Source organism: Borostomias antarcticus, assembly GCF_949987555.1.
Source record: "Borostomias antarcticus genome assembly, chromosome: 21".
Classification (NCBI taxonomy): Eukaryota; Metazoa; Chordata; class Actinopteri; order Stomiiformes; family Stomiidae; genus Borostomias; species Borostomias antarcticus.
Window position 1 is genome coordinate 16,141,562 of NC_140254.1, and position 21,433 is coordinate 16,162,994.

The following is a 21,433-nucleotide window of genomic DNA, read 5'->3' on the forward strand; positions in this document are numbered from 1 at the left end:
TTATTTATAATGCGCCCCCCAACCAACTGTTACATCAGCCCGGGGCGCAGCCCGGGTACAAAAAGAGACAAACAAAAACAAGGGACTGCAGAGACACAAAATGAAACTACATTTAAGACACAAGACAAGGACATAAATTATAGATCATCTGTAACAAAGAGGTGAGTTTTAAGCTGTGCTCTAAAAGAGTCCAGGGTGGTGGCGGACTTGATGTTCAGAGGAAGCTTGTTCCATAGCCCAGGTGCCATCACAGAGAATGCACGGTCTCCCTTTGTGACAAGTTTTGACCGTGGGACCTTCAGGGTCATCTGGTTGTCAGATCTGAGCCGGCGACCAGGCCTGAAGCTGGTAGGTTGGTCCAGGAGATCTTTGATGTAAGCTGGGGCGAGACCATTGAGGGCTTTGAAGACATACGTGAGGATCTTGAATTTCACTCTGCGCTTCACAGGGAGCCAGTGAAGGGAGGAGAGCACAGGAGAAATGTGTTCCCTCATCTTAGTGCCTGTCACCAGCCTGGCAGCGGCATTTTGGACTAGCTGCATGCTGTGGATGGTCTGTGGATGATCGTTGCACTGTAGCCTAGCCTACTGTCTTTGCACTGTCTTGTCTCATCCCTACATCCTGTTCAATGTTGTCTCCATGTTATGCACCATGTCCGAAAGCAAATTCCTAGTATGTTGAAAAACTACAATGGCAATAAAACGAAATCTGATTCTGATTGCCTCAGAAAATCAGACTACAATGTAATTCAGAGGGATGCAAGAGTGGAGACCACCGATGAGATTGCCAGGTGTATGAGGACCGGGATAACTGGAGACAAAGATGGGAGGCCCGTCTGGACGACCTGATGATGGCAATAAATATGAAAGTTTGGCCTATATATCTATAATAGGCTATATATAAATATATAGACAATATATAGGCTATCAATTTATACAATACAAAAATAAAACCACACGTGTAGCCTATATATTATGTGTTTACTTAAAAAAAGAAAAAGTTTATTAATAGCCTACATAAGGTAGAAGCAGCGAAAAATACTTATTTGTTTGAAAGGATCGACAAGAGACTGTACTTGTGTTTTGATTCATAGATGGACACGGTAGTCCACACACATTTAATGTAACTGGATTTGTAGGAGATAAGTTGCATTGATAATGGGCATATAGCCTGTTTATCTTTCGACAAAATGTTACCACGACGATGCATTGGAGATGAATTGCGCCCTCTAGATTTTGTTTTATGGTCAAACCCCTCTCAGATTTCTCCGCCCTGACTGAATCCATACAGTAAACAGGACAGAGGGAGTAGGCAAGCGCAGGCCTCTCTCCAAACTATCATCCTACATTTATATGACATTTCAGTTAGCATAGCCTACTAATGCTACTTATTTTATTCACCTTTAAACACGTTCTTTATTTTAATCCGTGAGCCAACAAATCTGGCAACTTCATTCTTTTGTCGAGCCCCATAGGCTACCTGGTAACTGATTTTCAGAATACCCTCAGTCTTTTACGGTTTTTTTCCACGCGAACAATGGAATCTATCCGTCCTCAACGACTACAACCAGGGATAGGATTTGGTGTCGGATCGACCGGGACTCTGCGCTCATCTCTCCGACCCGGGGTTACAATTCCAACGGCACCTCTGCTACCTTCTCCGGCCTCTCTGTGCGCTACCTCCGGACCACCCCCGCCGCCACCGCCGCTTCAACTCCACAGTCTCCATGGTACTATCGGTGCGGGGCTCGGAGCAGGCGGGTCTAGCTTCGGGCAATGTAATCCAGGGAACCCGACAGTGCTGAAGGAAGCAGTGGAGGCTGTGGTTCGAAGTTTCGCGAAGCATACCCAGGGCTACGGCAGAGGTAGGCTATCGTATCAAGAAATATTTCGCGCAGAAGGCTCAAGTATTGCCTATAGTGTGCGATGTAGGGTAGTGAGTAGATTTAGCCTACACCTATGCATGTATATTTAGGCTAATAATAATAATAATAGGCCTACACTTTCTGTTCATCTGACAGAGGCACAGCAGAAATTTCACCCAACACATTTGATCAATTATTAGTCCTCACGTAGCCACGCGTATTTGTGTCCATCCAAGGGATACAACTAGACAAAGGGGATACAGGGCAGCAATTAAAACACCTTCATGCTGTACAATGTCATGCAGTTGATCTCATGTGTCTCCTTCAGTTAATGTGGTGGAAGCCTTGCAAGAATTCTGGCAAATGAAGCAATCGCGAGGGGCTGACCTCCGGAACGGGGCACTGGTGGTCTATGAGATGATCCCATCTAACAACCCCCCCTACGTTTGCTACGTCAGTCTCCCAGGGGGCAGCTGCTTTGGGAGCTTTCAGGTAAATAATGTTGCCGCTTTTGAACCAGTATGTCTACACAGTGCTTACCAGGGTGTAGCTTATTCCAGAAAGTGGATTTAGTGAAAACTCTCTTGAGTTTGCTAACCCTGAGCTTCAATTCAGTGTCAGTGTTATAATTTTTTCAGGCTCAGACTTTCAAGCATACGTGACTGCCTTCAGAAATGACAGCTATAGCTTTGCCAGCTATGCCACCAAAAAGTTAGCAAATCGATGTCACAAGCAGTATTTCAAACAAGGAATGCATTTTGACCAATTAAATTCACAACACTGATAAGAAACTGTTGTAGAAGTGTCCTGTAGAAATTCCATAACCAAAAGGAGGGCTCTAGTACACTGTTGACCGCAAAGGCCAAGAGCATCTGAAGACATAGGGCCCCGGCAGCCAGGGAGCCCAGAGGAAGGCCATCAAAACATATCTCCACAGTTCTACTTGCAGTTGTTAGTGAGACCTGCTCAAGTCTGACTGGGGAACAGCTTGTGCAATGAGATTATAGGGGGAGGGTGCCACAGTAGTGTCATGTAAACAACTGATGTTTTTTCCAAACTCTAGCTGCTCCTACATCAACAGTTTAGGAACTTCTTAATAATTCTCTTGACTGTGCTCCCAGGGTAATGAAAGGCATTTTTAAATATTTTACCGGTACAACCATTCCCAGATGTGTGCTTTTCTAAAACTTTATCCAGAAGCTCTTTTGAAAGTTTCAAAAGAGTCTTTGCAATATTGACATTCACTACCCAGTCCCGGATGTGTTGTATATTTATATGATTGTGTTTTATCTCTCTTTTCTATTTTACTTGTATTGTGTACTGTAGTTATGTCCGACCAAGGCCGAGGCGAGACGCAGTGCTGCCAAGATCGCTCTGATGAACTCTGTTTTCAACGAGCATCCTTCTCGCCGCATAACGGACGACTTCATTGAGAAGAGTGTTTGTGAGGCACTGGCTTCTTTCAATGTGAGTCCTGTTTATGAGATTCAAAAAATGTGCAATGTTTGTTATGTTCTCCATTAGTTTGGCTCAAATCAGCCTTATCACACATCAAATATACAGAAATTATTATTCTGCTTGCAAATGCATTTTTCTCTATCACATGATTTTAAATAATTATTGTGATGTCCTTATTCAACTCGCTTAATGTTAACAGGGAAACAGAGAAGAGGCAGACAATCCCAACACAGGAATCGGGGCATTTCGCTTCATGCTTGAGTCCAACAAAGGAAAGTCAATGCTTGAGTTTCAGGTAAATAAGATGGCATGCATTTGAATACTTGATAATCCTCCCCATTCATTGATCTGGGAGCTCTTGGACAGATTACACCAACCAAGCCAACAGGAATTCCCACAGCAGAAGCAATTCGTTTGCAGACTACTTTATAAGAGAGGGATCAATGAAGAAGGTCCTCCTCTCTGCTTCCACACTCTGGAGATAGAATGTTCTGTGTTGCAGGAAAAGCATCACTCAAATGCACTGCTGATGGCAATGTGACACTCTTCTGTGTAGTTTCACAGTTATGCACACTGATGAGCTCAAGCTACAGTATATACTTGTTTTCTTTGCCCATACAACACTGACAGCTGAATCCATAAAATGTTGTATTATTTATTTATTTTATCTGTGACATTCTTTTTAACTACACTCCAAAATTTTCGGCTCGAATGTGTCAATGCTGAGCTGTATTTCTGCTCCAGGAACTGATGACGGTCTTCCAGCTTCTTCATTGGAATGGAAGCCTGAAGGCCATGAGAGAGAGACAATGTTCCCGTCAGGTGAGAACTTGCTTGAATAAGGGCCTCTTTACATTGGTACATTGTGGTTGTTTATTGTAGAATGTACACTGAATTTGCATACATTTAGTTTAGCATTTAATTTAAACTTATCAAGAACTGTTGAACTCTCACTGTGGAAACACATTGATGATACATATAGACAAGCTGCTCAATTAGAACTCACTGTAGACATTGTGGCGACAAAGCTGGGGAAACAGTGGCAGCTAACATGTTAAATCATTCCTAAAGGACGTGAGGTTGCTGCTGCAGGCAATCCACGTTTGTTTGATTGTTTTGGTGCTACAGTACATGTAAGATTCTTGCTGTTTCTTCATACGTATCTATATATTAGCAAATTAACCAGGTTAAATCTGCAGACTTGGTAAAGTGAATACATGTCAAAGTATTTCCTTACCACATATTGTGATAGGCGTATGTTGAGTTTTCCTGGCAGGGCTGCACTGTTTACAAAATGAGCGTCAGTGTTTCCTACCCCCAAAAAATCAACTGTAAATTTTGCTGAGGTGCAGTGGTTTGTCAGAGAGCATAAATGGTCAGTATTCACTTCACATCAGTTTTTGGTTTACCAGGTCGGTGTGTTTAGATGCTTACAATCTACCATTGGCATAGGCTACAAGGTTATCCACTTTCAATTGACCTATCTAGCAATGCACATTTATTCTACTGCTCAAGCGGAAAACCTATAGTGTGTGGCAGTTATAGCCCCATCAAATCAAATGGTCAGTATCGAACCATGTGTGATTACACCAAATTTGTATTGAGAAACACTCTTCTCAATGATCACACCATGTATATACACCAAATGTCCTCCTGATCTAGGCCTGTGTCTTTGATTCGTAACTACTCGTGTTAAACAGGCCTGTGCACAGACTTATGGAGGGGCAGAGCTCCATAAATGGCACTTTTCCCCATGCCTTCTACCCAAGACACAACCATGAAACAAAAACTTCACTTTTAATAGGCTAATTAACAAAATCAAGAAGCCAGTTCAGAAGCTCTAGGTACTGCCAATGCTTGTAACCACCTGTTTAAAGCCAGGAATCCAGTTTTCTCTCCTTCAAATGTTTTTCTGGATGCACGGTTGTGGAAGAGACTAATCGTAGATACTCACCTTTGATTGGCTAGTAGCTAATTTGTCTAACAGATTCTGCATGATGAGTCCCTAATTATAGTTATTGATCATACAAGTATCTGAATCAAGTATGTGAGGCAATTTGATTTTGTTTTTTAAAAAGAGAAAAAAAAGATTTGGTCTTGGTCTTGTCCAGTGAAGTAGACCGCTCAAGACCGAAACCACAAGATCGAGACTCCATCTCTGGTAAAGAGTAAAGTTGTCAAGTGTTTGGATTTGAAATATCCACAGTGGTGTTGCAAATAGCTCACTAGTCACAATACTGTATCAATACTGTATAAAGCTTACATATTTTACAGCATAAACCCCACATATATAACATTAGTGCTATTCACAGTAATAATATAGTTATACACTGTATGCCCTTCCCAATAACACAGTAAATGGGGCCAAGCTTGCAGCAGAGTGAGTTTTTTAACAGTTGTCCAAGTATTTGGATTGAAATGTACACATGTAATAAAAAAGGTCATAATTTCACTATACAGCTCTCACACTATACAGCTGCTATGAGCTTATTCTCCCACTATACACTTGTTATGAGCTTATTCTCCCACTATACACTTGTTATGAGCTTATTCTCCAACTATACACTTGTTATGAGCTTATTCTCCCACTATACGCTTGCAGTGACATTCTCACACTATACAGCTGCTATGAGCTTACTCTCACACTATACAGCTGCTATGAGCTTACTCTCATACTATACAGCTGTTATGAGCTTACTCTCAAACTATACAGTTGCTATGAGCTTACTCTCACACTATACAGCTGCTATGAGCTTACTCTCACACTATACAGCTGCTATGAGCTTACTCTCATACTATACAGCTGTTATGAGCTTACTCTCACACTATACAGCTGCTATGAGCTTACTCTCATACTATACAGCTGTTATGAGCTTACTCTCACACTATACAGCTGCTATGAGCTTACTCTCACACTATACAGCTGTTATGAGCTTACTCTCACACTATACAGCTGCTATGAGCTTACTCTCACACTATACAGCTGCTATGAGCTTACTCTCATACTATACAGCTGTTATGAGCTTACTCTCACACTATACAGCTGTTATGAGCTTACTCTCACACTATACAGCTGCTTTGAGCTTACTCTCATACTATACAGCTGTTATGAGCTTACTCTCACACTATACAGCTGCTATGAGCTTACTCTCACACTATACAGCTGCTTTGAGCTTACTCTCACACTATACAGCTGTTATGAGCTTACTCTCACACTATACAGCTGCTATGAGCTTACTCTCACACTATACAGCTGCTTTGAGCTTACTCTCATACTATACTGCTACCATTTGTGTTGAGCTAAGCAAAACCTTCAACCCCTCCGGGAATTAACTGCTTTAAGTGTAGACCCAGAACTACAAATTTTATGGTCAAATAAGACTTAGATTCAAATTCAAAGTACTTTATTTTCCGCTAGAAACTTCTTATCTGGAGTGGAAGACATATAACACATGATACAACAATAACACAGAACAGACACAGAATATAGATCTATTACACAATAAACATTAAATTTACAGATCTAAATATAACGCTAAGGATAAATAAATAATAGTGCATAGTACTTGTGTGTACAGTATGTGTGTGTGTGTGTGTGCGTGTGTGTGTGTGTGTGTGTGTGTGTGTGTGTGTGTGTATATATGCATGTGTGTGCGTAAGTGTATGCATGTGACAGTGTTGGCCAGTAATGGTGGAGGAATATTAGCCAGTCCGTTTCCCTGGAGTAGGGAGTGGTGGGTGGGAGGGTTGGTTGTTAAGAGTTCGGTAGACGGATGGTGGAACGTACAAAAATAGATGTGGCCTTTAGATCACTTAGATATTGGCATCCATGAGTATTATACACTGAATATCATGACACTAGGCCAATCAGATCAAGAGATATCAATATATGGCAGTTATAGCACCACCAGGTGGTTGATGGGAGAATAGCTGTAGAGTTCGGTCTCTAGGGTATGCTAGAGATGGACATGTGCACCATTAGTTATTAGACTAGTTCTGATACCCGTTGGAGCTCTATGGACACCAACTAAATTCTGTACATCTGCTATCACTCCAGCTTAGCCCATATAATCAATTTATCTGCTTGTCTTGATACCCGTTGGAGCAATCAGTAATTGGCCATTTAGTCCATTATATTCCCCCCTAACATTAGCACACTAATGTTGGGCAAGGCTGAGCAACGGAAAAATAATTCTAGAGTAGGTGGCAGGGGGTAAACAGCCGTAACACTGGGGGCGGGGTTCTATTCAGAGCAGTATTTCTGTTGTCTGGCAGTATGTTATGTGAAAATTAGCTAAAACGTAAATTAATAAAAAATCCGACCCTGTCACCGTCTGTCCAGGAGCCTGCGGATACGCGTGGCAAATATGGCGGACGGCGTCCTAGGAAAGTCTGGATAGAGGGACGGACAGACAGGCAGGCAGTCAGACAGGCCGATTGTGTTGCACTGTCTATGTGATATATATATCCATTTATGTGATAAGCCACACCCATTTGAAAGTTAATTGATTAATAGTGGTTATGCTGTTTGAGATATCAAGATGCGCTATTAAAAGATTTGAAGAGCTCAGTCTGTAGATGCTGAATGATATTTTTTGTGCAGATTGGTCCAGTGGTTTAGGATATGTTTAAATGGAGAAGATCTACAGTATCATGATGGATATTGATGGTCCCTCTGGTAAAATAGTTTTTGTCATGAGGAGTAGAACCTATTTACAAAGGTTGGTGACTTTGGTCAAATAGTGTCAAATTATGTCCTCAGTCTTAAGGTGCTGTAGACCATGAATATTCAATGTGAAATTGTGAATAAATTGCTGGAATGCTGATGAAATCTCTGGAGCTGAAATATGGCCATTTGCAACTGCTACAAATAGAGGGATTATATTAGAATAATACGAGTACTATTAATCTATTCATTACTGTTACGACTGGGAACAGTGGTGAGACTCAAATGCAGGACACAGGACCAGGCAGAGGCAAGGTAAAAGTCCAAAGTCTTTACTTGTGGCAGACAACAGTAATCCACAAAACACAAGAAAAATTCACAAAAGCACAGGATGGGCACAAGGCCGGCAGAACAGGTAAACCGAAAAAAACAAAGCTAGGTAACTTTAGGGAACGTCAGGAAAGCTTGGACAGAGACAAAGACAATCTGGCACAGGAAGGAGGGGAAGTGGGGTACATATACACATGAGGAGAGGGAGACAATGAGACACAGGTGAACCACATTAGGGCGGGGCAGGTAATCACAGGCAGGAACTTGACAGGACATGGGCTGCGTTCCGAATCTTTGCAAGCAGTGGGCATCCAATTGGGGCATACTACCTTGTCATAACATTGCTCCTTGAAATTTGCCCACATCCATCGCTGTCCATAACGCGACATTCGTCTACAGCTGTCACGACTCGCACATGTGACGCACATTTCCGCTGCGCACAGGATTGTGGGTCAGAATAGCCAGAAAAGCCTGCTGGCTTGCATACTGCAAAATACAACCGGATGTAGTAGGACATCATATGTGTAACATATGTGGCATACTATGTATTGGGACGTACTACATCCTGTTTTGGCATACTATATAGTAGGGTAGTATTCGGAACGCAGCCATGGTCATCTGAGGAGGAGATGAGAGAAGGGTGAACAAAAACAGGAAGTGCACCAGGAGCCCAACATGACTTCAAAATAAAAGCTTGACCAGAAAACATGACAGACAAATGACAGACATCACACATTTTGGACCATACTAACTATTTGTTACTTTCTGTTCACAGGAAGTGCTGGCTCACTATTCCCACCGGGCTCTAGATGATGACATGCGCACCCAAATGGCTGCCGACTGGGTGAACCGGGAGCAGGGCGTGGCTGGCACCATTGCCCAGGAGCTGGCTTCTACAGAGCGAGAACTGGAGGAAGCCAGACTGGCAGGGCGAGAACTGCGATTTCATAAGGAGAAGAAGGACATCCTGATGCTTGCTGTGGGCCAACTCAGTGCAGCCAACGCTGCCACACTCCCCTCAACCTGTTAAATTTAGGCCTTATCCCAGTGCAATTATTTCAGTTTTTATTATCCTCTGCCTTTGTTGATTTCACACTTGAGAATTCTGTTCACTTGGTTACGTGCAGGCAATGTAACACCACCTGACATTAACAGATTATTCAAATTGCTTTCATATTGTCAGTGAGCCCTGATGAGATAACAGGAGAATATGGATGAGAATGCTAGAATCCAGCAAGAGGTGGAATCAGTAAGAGTTTATCTTTTGATTCTAAAAGTCCTTTAAAGCCCAACCAAGTACAACCAAACAGGAAAATTGAATACTATTTAACAGGTGGTGTTAATGCCCAGAACTTGCCTTTATTCATGAATGTAACATAGATAATTACATGAATTTTACCTAAGAATCTTTATCACAGAATGGTACATAACACCAACATAGACCAATGTCTGTTGCTCAAAGGAGTGGTCATTCATAAAAATACAGGTGATATAGTTGAGGATGTCTTAGTAACTTTGGAAAGCTAGCCCTTTAGCTAGATAGCTAAGCTATACCCAACATGTGTACTTGTGCACTGAGCTACAGGCACCCATAAGAATCCATTAGGTCAATAAGGAATACATTGATCATCTACTGCCATGTAGCACCAGTCATGTTCTAGCAACTTTATGTAATGCATTTTAGTAACATTTCTAGACAAACGGCATCACACATTTTTACATAAAACACAAGTTTGACATGTCAAACTCATTTAAATGGCCAATTATAGTAAAGAGGATAAGTTGACTGATCAATCCTTACATATTACAGTATGTACTGTATCTTTTTACCGTTACCATAAGGGATTATGAACATGGTGAATAATGTATTTCTGTTCATCTTAAAGATATTAATTATACCAGCCTTACAAATGTATGAAGAGCCAAGCTCTACTTGCTTAAACTTATTTCATGCACAGTTTTACTGGCATTAGTAGTTAAAATGGATATTTCACTCAATTGTCAATCATCAAACTTTGCTGTTTAGTTACATAATATATGGCATAAAATAGCATAATTTGTTTGTAAGTATTCAACTGCATTGAGGTCAGGCCTGGTTGACAATCACAATGCAGAAAATGTATGGAAAGCTAAATCTATATTACTTGCCAGACATTTATTTTTAGTGACGAAGTCATAAATATCAGATCATTTTTGCCAATAAGGCATGCTTAACCTGCCCATAGTGACGACCTGTCCCTGGGTTAGCACCTTTAAGGATTACAATTTAAGTGCAATCACACACACAGGTGGTTGGATGTACTGTAACAAATCTGGCAATAGGCTCCTGTAGCCTGTAGCGCTTACAGTACATTGGCTCCTTTTTCATTGACAGTATTGTACGTTTTCAAGTATTTGTTTTGATTCTCACAAGATTTTGAACATTTAGCTTGTTTTTAACGCTAAAGTTAACAATTTAAGGTTGAAAGGTTTAAAGAAAATGTATAGCTAGCATCCATCAATATGTTTGTAATAATCAGAAAGGTTTAGGCGGGAAAACACTAGTTAAAGAGACGAGACTGCTTGGTTTTGGTGATTTGGTGAGCAAGTTAGCAGTTCATTAACAACCTTCCTCAGTGCAGCTTATAACTAGACATGATTGGGAACAATTTAAGCCTCCATGATTGTTGTATGGTTACTATGACAATATCATGGTCTTGATGAAGTCTATGGGATTGGCACATATCTTCTAATATACAGCTCTGCCTACCTGCAGCAGCCAGAACCTACCTTTGGTGATGGAAAGCTGATGAAATACTAAACATGACAAATTGTGAACTATAATTTTTATTGAAAATGGTGGCCTTTTGAATTATTTGTATTCACTCATATTTGTATCAGAGGATTGTATTACCATTATGGTGCTCTGAGCGTGTTAGCGGACCTTTAAGGCTGCTGATAGTCTCTATACCCATTGATTCACTCACCCTCTTTTTCTCATGTCACTACCCCCATCCATTCCTCTTTCACTCTACGTCAATCTCTTTATCTTTTCATTTAGGCTTTAGGCAATGTAGCTCTAGAGCTTTTGTTGCAGGAAGCCCAAAAATGTTCCTCTCCTGTTAATTCGTCCACATCCTTCGATGTTGCATATCAGTTTTGCTTATCCGTTTCACCTTCGTTATAGGGACATTATTCACTGCACACTATTACTCTCTCATCTCTCCCACTTTTTCTTCATCTCACTCAATTCACTAAATTAACCTTTTCTAGTTTCCATTAATTGTTTTATGCCATGTTATGCTGTTGTGATCAGCACAATTATCTATTGTTCCTTTTTATATTGTTATTTGTAATGTTTGTATGCTGTGAGTATAGTTTTATGATCAGCAGTAGTCTAGTTTATCATCAAGTTGTTTTTGTTGACTTCATTAGTTAGCTAACATTTTCTTTGAACATGCAACTTGTTATGCACCACATGGTTATAATCTTTACATCACTTTTCACTTTTCAAACTGTGCATGATTTTTTAAATATATATTTAAAAATCCCCAAATTGTACACTTTGTTTTATACAGTGTAAGGTATTTTATATGACTGTTTTAAACATTTTGTATTTAGATTTATATACATGCAATAAAGCAGCCTAAACAACTTCAAGTTTCTCAAGTTTTTGAACCAGTGCTTTGTAATGTTAAAATCAGGGAAACTACAAAGACAAGTTTGAGAGCACATCTATTAATGAGGCAGAAAGTGCATGATTATATGAATAAAAATAACAAATAAATAAATAATCAAATGTATTTGTTGGCACCTATATTTTTCATATACAAAAAAACGTACAAGGGATTATCCATTAAGCTTTTCGAAAAACCCATGGAAAAAAACCATGGATGTATTAATAGAAAACAAACCTTTTCGCCACGGAAGTTGCGGAAGGCCTACAAAATGACGACTTCACTTGACCTGTGACACAAGAGGAAGAATAAGAAACTTCCGTTACACGCGGTGCACGTTATTTTTAAAATGGCGGCGGGGCCGATTTCGGAGCGGAATCAAGGTAGTCTAATTTAAAGTCTTTATTTCACATCATTTGATACAGAGAAACGACTTTGCGTCTACGTGGTATTTCAAAAGACACTAGTGACAAGTTAATGTTACGTCTGTTTTTGCGTGTAACTGTGACAGTTCTCATCCTTTGTCAAACGAGCAGCATAAAGCTAGCACTAGTTAGCCAACGTTAGCTAGACTAGCTGATAGTAAATATATGTTAAACTGTAGCTAGCGTTAGCTCGGTAGAATAGGCACACTGAGTCTCGAGTGTCTCAAGGATGTAATCACAGCTGCGGTCGCGATTTCTTGCGATGGTGTCTAATGAATGAGCTAGATAGCAATTGTTTACATTAGCTCTAATAGCATAGCATACCCTAAGTGCTAACTATGTAGGACAGTGTTGCTGACAGCACCTGACCTTCCCATGGATGTATTAAAAAAAGAAGCACCTTCCCCACACTGTCTTTTGCGGCAATGACGGAAGTGCCAATTTCAAGCATTTGTGCCAGAAATGCCTTACTAGCTACTAGGGTAGCTAACAATTGGGTTCCCTGCAGCATATCCATATATCCCAGCTAGTCTCTGTCAGTGTTTTCTGAAGCTGAAGCTCACACAGTGCACATTGATAGGGCCTCATGATTTGCACATTGCGAAATACAATCATAAAAATGGATTTCAGACAAGGATACGGTTTTCAATACCTTTATGCTAGTTGCTAATTCGAATTGTCAATAAGCAATGCTTGATGTGAATGCATAGCTCAGCCTCAGTGTGAGTCTTGAGACGTCTGCCTTGGTAGGGCAACATGTCCCACCATGTTAGTAGTACCCTTGGATTATGACCATTTTATTAAAATACTAAAACAAAACCATATTTGTCTTAGCTATACGGTTTTTATTTTATTAGTACTACCCTATTACACTACAGACATGTAAACTGTTTTGGAAATTGACTGACATGGCTTTCCTGTTTATTACCTTTACAGATGCCACAGTGTATGTGGGAGGTCTGGATGAGAAAGTCTCTGAGCCACTGCTGTGGGAACTGTTCCTACAGGCTGGGCCTGTGGTCAACACACACATGCCGAAAGACAGAGTCACTGGACAGCACCAGGGTGAGTAGCTAACACAATAGGACTTGACCTGAGCCTTTCATGTTAAAGAGCAATCTTCTATTAGCTGGAGAGCTTCTTTCATATGGAATTTAGGCTATTTTATGGCTGTATCCAATGTCCCAAATACGAGGGGTATCTTCTTTACAGTGATTTACTCGCTAAGGAAGATGACCAACTAATATATTGCTAATATTTTCCGTTAAGATGAGGAGAATGTTGGATAAATCATTAATGATGTTGAGAATGACTTGACAGATGCACTCATTAATAGGACATTTCATTTTATAGGACTCAAACTTAATATCTTTCTCTAACCCCTGTGTGTCATTCCCCTACCCTCCAGGCTATGGATTTGTGGAGTTCCTCAGTGAAGAGGATGCAGACTATGCCATCAAGATTATGAACATGATAAAGCTCTACGGCAAGCCCATCAGAGTCAACAAGGCCTCAGCGCACAATAAAAACCTGGATGTGGGTGCCAACATATTCATCGGCAACCTTGATCCAGAAATTGATGAGAAGCTCCTCTATGATACTTTCAGTGCCTTTGGAGTTATCCTCCAGACGCCGAAGATCATGCGTGACCCAGATACCGGCAACTCCAAGGGTTACGCCTTCATCAATTTTGCCAGTTTCGATGCCTCCGATGCCGCTATCGAGGCCATGAATGGCCAGTACTTATGCAACAGGCCCATCACCGTTTCCTACGCTTTCAAGAAGGACTCTAAGGGCGAGCGGCATGGTTCGGCTGCAGAGCGCCTCTTGGCTGCCCAGAACCCACTCTCGCAGGCTGATAGACCGCATCAGCTGTTTGCTGATGCCCCACCCCCGCCATCTGCCCCGACACCGGTCCTCACTGCAATGGGAGCAGGGATGCCTATGCCTGGTAGGAATTCATTATAATCATGACATTATAATATAGTATTAGTAGTAGTATAGTATATAATATAACACAATTTTGGGTACAAGTAGCCATGTTACTTGAAATGGAATTGTGGTTCCTGAAAAAAGGTTTTCCTAAAATGTAAAACTAATATTAGGCTAGTGAGTTTTTAATACAGTTGAAGTCAGCTTGGAAATCGCATATGACCATTGGCCAGAGTCACTGAGGGAGTGATAGAAACCTTAGTAGCTGTATTTCTTATGTTTCAGGATGCTTCAGTGCTATTATGCGACATAAACCACATTTTGTGTTTGTAATGACTTGTAAAATAAAAAATGAATAAAATTTGTTTTACAGGCATGCCCCCACCTGGTGCCTTCCCTCCCGTGCCACCTCCTGGATCTATGCCCCCTGGGATGCCCCCTGGCATGACCATGCCCCCAGCTCCAGTAACACCAGGACCACAAGGAGGGGGTTCTGGCCCCCCGCCTGGGCCACCTCCCTTCCCTCCTGCAGGCATGCACCCAGGTAAAGGTTGTTTTAAGTTACTTTTTCACTGTGGTTTTGTATGCTGGAACATACCACACCTCAGCTATGCTGAATTTTACATCACAAAACATGGCAAATGTTAATTTAAGTAACTGGTTCAAAATGCAAAGCTAACGGAGTATGTCAAAGGTTACAGGTCTCTACAACCACATCATATTGTGCCAAGGTTCATTTTAGAAAAGGGGGTCAAATAGGTGTAAATACTAGATTCAGTATAGTTGCGCTTAGAAAATAGAAAAGCCTTGTGATCTGTACAAAAACAATGCTTGCTTTCACCACTGACAAGTGGAAGAAAAGAATAATACTTCCTATGAATAGCAATGGACATAAAAGTTCATGCTTGCCTAAATGTCTAGGTTGTTTAGAAATGCTCCAAGTGGTGTGATTTAAGAACAATTTAAGGGTTTGTATAAACTTAGATCAAGTAATTATTGACAGTGAAACTCTGAAAGCACTTCACAAAGGATCATTAAACTCAATCCTAATGTAACTGAATCCTGACCAAGACTGAGTACATCATAAATTGTATTTTTATTTTCTGTTCTTCACAGGAATGCCCCAGATGCAGATGCACCCCCATGGACCGCCAGGTATGGTGCCTCCGCCTCCGGGACCCCCAGGATCCAATCAGCACCGGGCACCACCACCCCCTGGCATGCCACCTCACCCACACATGGGCATGCCACCCAGAGGACCCTTTGGGCATCACATGGGTAAATGTTATGCTTACTTAAATACCTCAAGCAACCTCAAGAGTTCATGTTAAGATGTTGCATAGATTGGGACTGAAATTCATGAAGAATTGGAGTGTCAATGAGGTTGTATGCTAGATAGATAAATTAAACATTGCAAAAAGTACTTCATTAAAAACCTTCTTGTGAAGGGTTTGTCCCGCAGCATGACTGCCCCCTACCCTTGTTGAAAAATTAGGCCTGTTATGTCCAGCTGTGAAAAACTTTTGTCTCTGACTCTCCAGGTCCCCCAATGCATCCAGGTATGAGGGGACCCCCTCCTCCCATGCCTCCACCAGGGTATGGTGGTGGACCACCACGGCCACCTCCCTTTGGCTACCAGAGGGGGCCTCCAATGCCACCAAGGCCCCCTGGGTCTCTCCCTCGGGGTCCCATGAGAGGACCAATGCCTTCATAGACTTGAGTATTCCAACAAGACTTGTCATTTTGTGTTGTGTAATTTCTACAATATTGGAACATGATGGTAGCAAACCTTTTTTTTTTTATCGTTAAACATGTCTGTACAGATCTCATCCGAATGAGGAATAAAACATTTTAATACAAATATGGGGACAAGTTTATTCATAAACAGTATTTAAGAACTGTTTTGTTTGCATGGTTTAAGGGTAGACTACAGTTGAATAGGATTTTATTTTTATTTTTTATCATGAATTTTTGCCAGTTTAATAAAAAAAAATTGTATTACACGTTCTCAAAAGTTACGGTATGCAAATTAGGCAATACTACTTTGGATATTCATACATTTGCATATATTTTGTTACCTACCATCTAAAGAATTGCTTAATTTCAAATGAGCCCATTTTTAGACAGAAAATGCAACCTAAAATGAAGAGACGAGGTTCACAATTCCTGCTGTAAATATATGCAGAATACATCTGAGAATCAGTAAAGTTTTGTGAATGCACCTGTCCTGGAAGTTGAGATGTCACTGTCAGGTACTGAAGAAAATGGCCGATAAAGCATTATGAATTCATGTTTATTGCACCGGTACAACAATTTGAATAGCAGTTTTTAATCAAGTCAAGCCATTTCTCTGTTAATGTAGTGATGTTAAAAAATATCAAAACATCTGAAAATTGAAGTTGGGGGGGGGGGGGGGACACTATTTTGACAGTAGTCTCTCCCCTTTAAATAAATGGTGACTTGTTGTTTTTGTCATAGTGACACAGAACACAGACCGTGCTGTGAGAACGCAGAGTTACGTGCCTCCCCGTAAATGTGTTTAAAACATTGACTACAGGCTTGGGAGTCTGAGCACCATTAGCCCCATGTTGAGCACAAAATAAGCCTTGCAAAGCCCAATGTTGCATTTCAAATAAAGGTGTCAAGTTTGTTCTAAATTGAATCTGTCCCTTCCAGTATTGCATTTCATGAAATGTACAGTCATGCTTCACTCTGATTATGAACAGGCATCCTGGAGCATATACTGAAACTATGTAAATCATGGTTTTACCAAAAATGCTCAGACTATGACATCTTTTATAGTAATGATTTATTTTTTCATAAGTACTTACTGTAAGGTAAAACAACAAATTTGACTTTTTAAACAAAAGCATTAGGGTGAGAAGTGTTGAGAAAAAAAGTTTCTTGTGCATGGTATGAAGCTCATGTCAATGATTGGGCCAACCTTGCCTGGAGTATTCACATAAGGTAACTTGGATACAGGGCGATGCCACACTGGTTGTGTTTATTCCTTGCCAACCTTGCCTGGAGTATTCACATGATAGGGTAACTTGGATACAGGGCGATGCCACACTGGTTGTGTTTATTCCTTGCCATTTTGATATAGCCTTTATCCCCAAAGTGTACGCCCCAACTGCAGTAGAGAAATTTGAAAATGTCATGGTAGAAGGAACTGCATCCATTCTCCTTAATGGACAAAAATATTTTCATTTAAAAATCTAAAGGGGGAAGATGCATTGAGTAGATGGTGTTCAATCAGGTTGACAAGCCTGGTTTAAAAGCCCGGTCCTACAGCAGTGAAAAAATTCCAAGACATTAGGGGAAGCTATACCAACCTGTTCTTGATGAGCCAGTAGTCATATCCATCTACAGTGCCGTATCCCACAGCCAACACCCCATGGTTTACATTGCGGGTACATGTGTGGTCCCTGTATACTCCTGTAGAGCACAGTTAAGTGAATAATATTTCCCATCATTAGGTTTACGGTTATGTAAAATACTCAAGTACATTTTCCTCCAATATGACAGACTCTTCATTCAACTTAAAATTATTGCTCACTTTTCTAGCCTTTAGGCTACTTAAAAAAAAATACAGACATTTCATTACATTAAAGGGAATGCATTTCCCAGTCAATGATCATTTGTGTGTTTCAGCAAGCCCACTTATATGCTACAGGCAGATACAAATCATGCTACATGCTACAAGGTCGGTCCAAATGCCTACTCCTTACCACGGTGATAGAAAACAAACTTCGGCCTGGAGGCATCAATAGCGACAGAGATGGGCCCGATAGTGACCAGGCCCTCCTTCAGTGCTTCCTCATCCCCCTCAGGTAAGAGTTTGTAACCAGAGCAGTTGGCAGCCCGGTATTCTGAGATATACTTGCACCATTGTGCCTACAAGAGAAATAAAGATGGGTTAAATATCTTCTTCCGCACATCAGTCTTCGTGCAAGCTAACCTTCTTAGGACATGTCGGCAAATATCTTCCCTCCTCAGACTCTCGCCTCCAGTACAAGTTGAAATGTGATGACTTGAGGAAAGCTTTGAGAAATCTGAACATGTTCTAGGTCAAGGAGCCTATTTCAAGGGGGATGAAAATGCAGGATACATAGTAAGGCTTCTGCCTGGCTGTGTCAGTTCATATTTTTGACCACATACCCCTGCACCAAGTGGCTGCTTTTACTCAATTCAATTAAAGGAGTAGTAAAGGGAAAATGCATGTTTAGCCCTGTTTTAAGGTTACTTATGATCATATACAATGGGTCAGATCAAAACGTTGACAAAACTAGCACTTTTGAGAGTCTGATAATTGCTCTACCACCGTTTTGGTCATACAATGGATGTGGATGGACACCTTAATCTTTCAAAAACATATCAAACTCGATTTCAAAGACAAGAAGCTCACCGAGGGGGTAATTGGTGTCCGTTGGTGTTCTGACATCAAATTCGCCGCAAAGTATGAATCCTGTAGGGTTTTATTGATCATTTTATGAAATCCATTGACTTGTAGCGACCATTGTAGATGTGTAGATCAATCCGCAGAGGGGATTCAGGAAGCGGAACTACTTACGGTAGCTATTGTTATTGTTTATGTTGCTAGGCTACCTAGTTTGCAGACATTTACACACGTATGTGCTGCGACTAAATAGTTCCATGCCAAATATTTAAAAAAGCCTTTCCAGATGAACTAGAATCTTACTTTATGGCAATTATGTCAGAACGCCAACTAACACCTCGTGAGTTTCTTGTCTTTGAAATCGAGAGTTTAATATGTTTTTGAAAGATTTTTCAAGATGCCCACCCACATCCATTGTATGACCAAAACGGTGTTAAAGCAATTATCAGACTCTCAAAAGTGCTAGTTTTGTCAACGTTTTGATCTGAACCATTGTATATGATCATAAGTAACCTTAACAGGGCTAAAGATGCATTTTCCCTTTACTACTCCTTTAAGCTCAATGTGTACACAAGCTAAGGCCATCTGAATCTCTTAAGCATGTTCATAACTTCACTGCTCTGAAAGTTCAGTAGCTGTAAATGTTCGTTAAGTGATAGTTCTGTATATAACATAAGAGGGTAACTGTAAAATGTGGCAAAGTTGAGTTTTTGCCATATTGTAGACATTTAAAATTGTACAAATCAAGCAAAGTAAGTGAAATGCACTTGCATACAGTATAACTATATTAAACTCACCCTGCCTGTGTAGGGATAGGCTTCCTCCGAATCAATGCCTTGATTTCTCATTACATATTTGAAGGCGCTGGTCATGAAGCCACCATGGCAGCCATGGTTGCCATATTTGCTAGAGCAGTCCAGTAGGTTCTGTGGGCTCAGGGAGACAAGGTTCCCTGTGATCATCTTCAACTGACCTTCTAAGGCCCCTACAGCACTGAAGGCCCAACAAGAACCACAGGAACCCTGCAAACCAAACCAAACCACCAATAAACTACAGTGGCAACATTTCTACAAGGGGGTAGTGAATAGAGTATTAGCATAGTAAAGCACTGTGCTTGCTTGCATACACAGTGAAGGCAAATGTTTGTGTGAATTGTGCAAACTTTTGTTGACAAATTAAAAACAGATGTTACTCTGTACAAGATGCAATTCCCATTTAGTTAGACTCAAGTGCTTGTTTGTTACCAAAATCTGTATGTTGCATGTGGCCCATCATGTCAGAAGATGCATGTCATCTTTCAAAGCCCAAACATGCAAAATCCACTATTGGTAATTTTTCCTACCTGCATCTTCACCTCAGTTACCAGGCCTCCCTCTCTCCAATCCACAGATTGGGGCAAATAGGTCCTTGACACCCTAACCGTGGTGGAGGGACCCCTCTCCAGGTCAGCGGGCATTATGATGCCATTGAGTGTGCTGTTGACCTCCTCGTTAGTCTGGAAGATTCACCACAAACCATCAGCATGCGCCCCCCCCCCCCCCCCCAAAAAAAGAGAAAAGAATGGTTGAACAGTTACCAAATAAAAAAATAAACATGCCATCTTCCAGTCCGTCTGTCAAACGGCTGTTGTGCTGCACTGCACTGACCAATTGTTGGCTGGACAAAACATTGTGCTGTGGGATCTAATGGCACTACATTCTAATTTTTACTGATTTTACATTTAGTCCTGACCAAAATAGCTACTTTTTGGTCACATCCTAGAGCCATGCATTACTATGAGATCAGCCAATTTAATTTCTGCCATGCAATTGCAACTCCCTTTTACTCACCAGGTCTCCCAGATGGTTCATGGCCAGCTCGTAGGAGTGCATGCCCAATGAGGCCTCCAGGTTATGCAGATTTATCATCTTGAGATTCTCCTCCCAGATCCGCCTGCGGCCAAACTCTTCGACCTGACAAGAAGGGCATGACATTACCTAAATAGCTTCCAAATAGCCATCAATAATGCCCCAAACCTGACCTGGCCATAATATGCTAAATTCATGTTCACATCTACCATACCGGGGAATACAAAGAAGACACCCTCCAAACTCGGATACGTGGTGCTGAAACGGGCAAACGGTAGCCTACCTGGTTGTTGCCAGGTGCAGTTAACATGCCCCCCACCCATGATGGAGTGGTAACGTGATATTTTTTCATGAATATGACTTGTCATACAGCGATTAACTAGGACATTGCTCATGCAACGAATATTGGAATCCTCACCTCATGCTCGTATATTTTGCCATGGGTCTGCTTCCATAGGTCCCAGTGTCTATCCAAATCATACTCGATGAGGGCCGCTACAGATCCGCACAGAAGGACGAAAAACAGTCCCCAGAGCATTCTCGGATTCTGAGCACCTGGACAAATTTAACGTTTTATTAAACGATCCTAGGCTAAGCCTACGGGAATAGTATATGCGAGTTAAATGTAGCTGTAAACAAAGGAAATACACATTTCTAAAGGTTAAACTGGATACAAAATATTTTCCCGTTACATCGGTAGGCTTGTAAAATCAAGTCTGCCCATCTTTATGCGCCACTAAGTTGTATTTAGGCTTCAATTATATTGAAAGAGGTACCTCAGACAGAAGGCGAGGAGGACGGGTAGCCTAATAATAAATGGACTACAATAACTGGTCGTCTTTATAGCCACATAGTC

At 41.1% G+C, this 21,433-nt stretch overlaps 3 protein-coding genes across 3 annotated transcripts; 2 read left to right on the plus strand and 1 right to left on the minus strand.

Annotated features, from left to right (window-relative positions):
- Positions 1-1,363: 1,363 nt before the first annotated feature.
- lix1l (limb and CNS expressed 1 like) lies at positions 1,364-11,925 on the plus strand. Its single transcript, XM_084455602.1, has 6 exons — positions 1,364-1,864; positions 2,193-2,356; positions 3,191-3,331; positions 3,522-3,617; positions 4,067-4,144; positions 9,094-11,925. Exons 1-6 carry the CDS (start codon positions 1,537-1,539, stop codon positions 9,346-9,348), a joined length of 1,062 nt encoding a protein of 353 aa, XP_084311728.1. The 5' UTR covers positions 1,364-1,536; the 3' UTR covers positions 9,349-11,925.
- Positions 11,926-12,319: 394 nt separating this feature from the next.
- Positions 12,320-16,114, plus strand: sf3b4 (splicing factor 3b, subunit 4). Its single transcript, XM_084455114.1, has 6 exons — positions 12,320-12,357; positions 13,336-13,464; positions 13,808-14,350; positions 14,705-14,875; positions 15,448-15,609; positions 15,873-16,114. Exons 1-6 carry the CDS (start codon positions 12,324-12,326, stop codon positions 16,043-16,045), a joined length of 1,212 nt encoding a protein of 403 aa, XP_084311240.1. The 5' UTR covers positions 12,320-12,323; the 3' UTR covers positions 16,046-16,114.
- Positions 16,115-17,364: 1,250 nt separating this feature from the next.
- On the minus strand, positions 17,365-21,115 carry LOC311322863 (cathepsin S-like; the record flags this gene model as incomplete). Its single annotated transcript, XM_084454981.1, has 7 exons — positions 17,365-17,464; positions 17,667-17,769; positions 18,063-18,228; positions 19,528-19,752; positions 20,073-20,225; positions 20,560-20,682; positions 20,996-21,115. The coding sequence occupies 7 exons, from the start codon at positions 21,113-21,115 to the stop codon at positions 17,365-17,367; spliced, it is 990 nt and encodes a 329-aa protein (XP_084311107.1).
- Between the last annotated feature and the right edge of the window lie 318 nt (positions 21,116-21,433).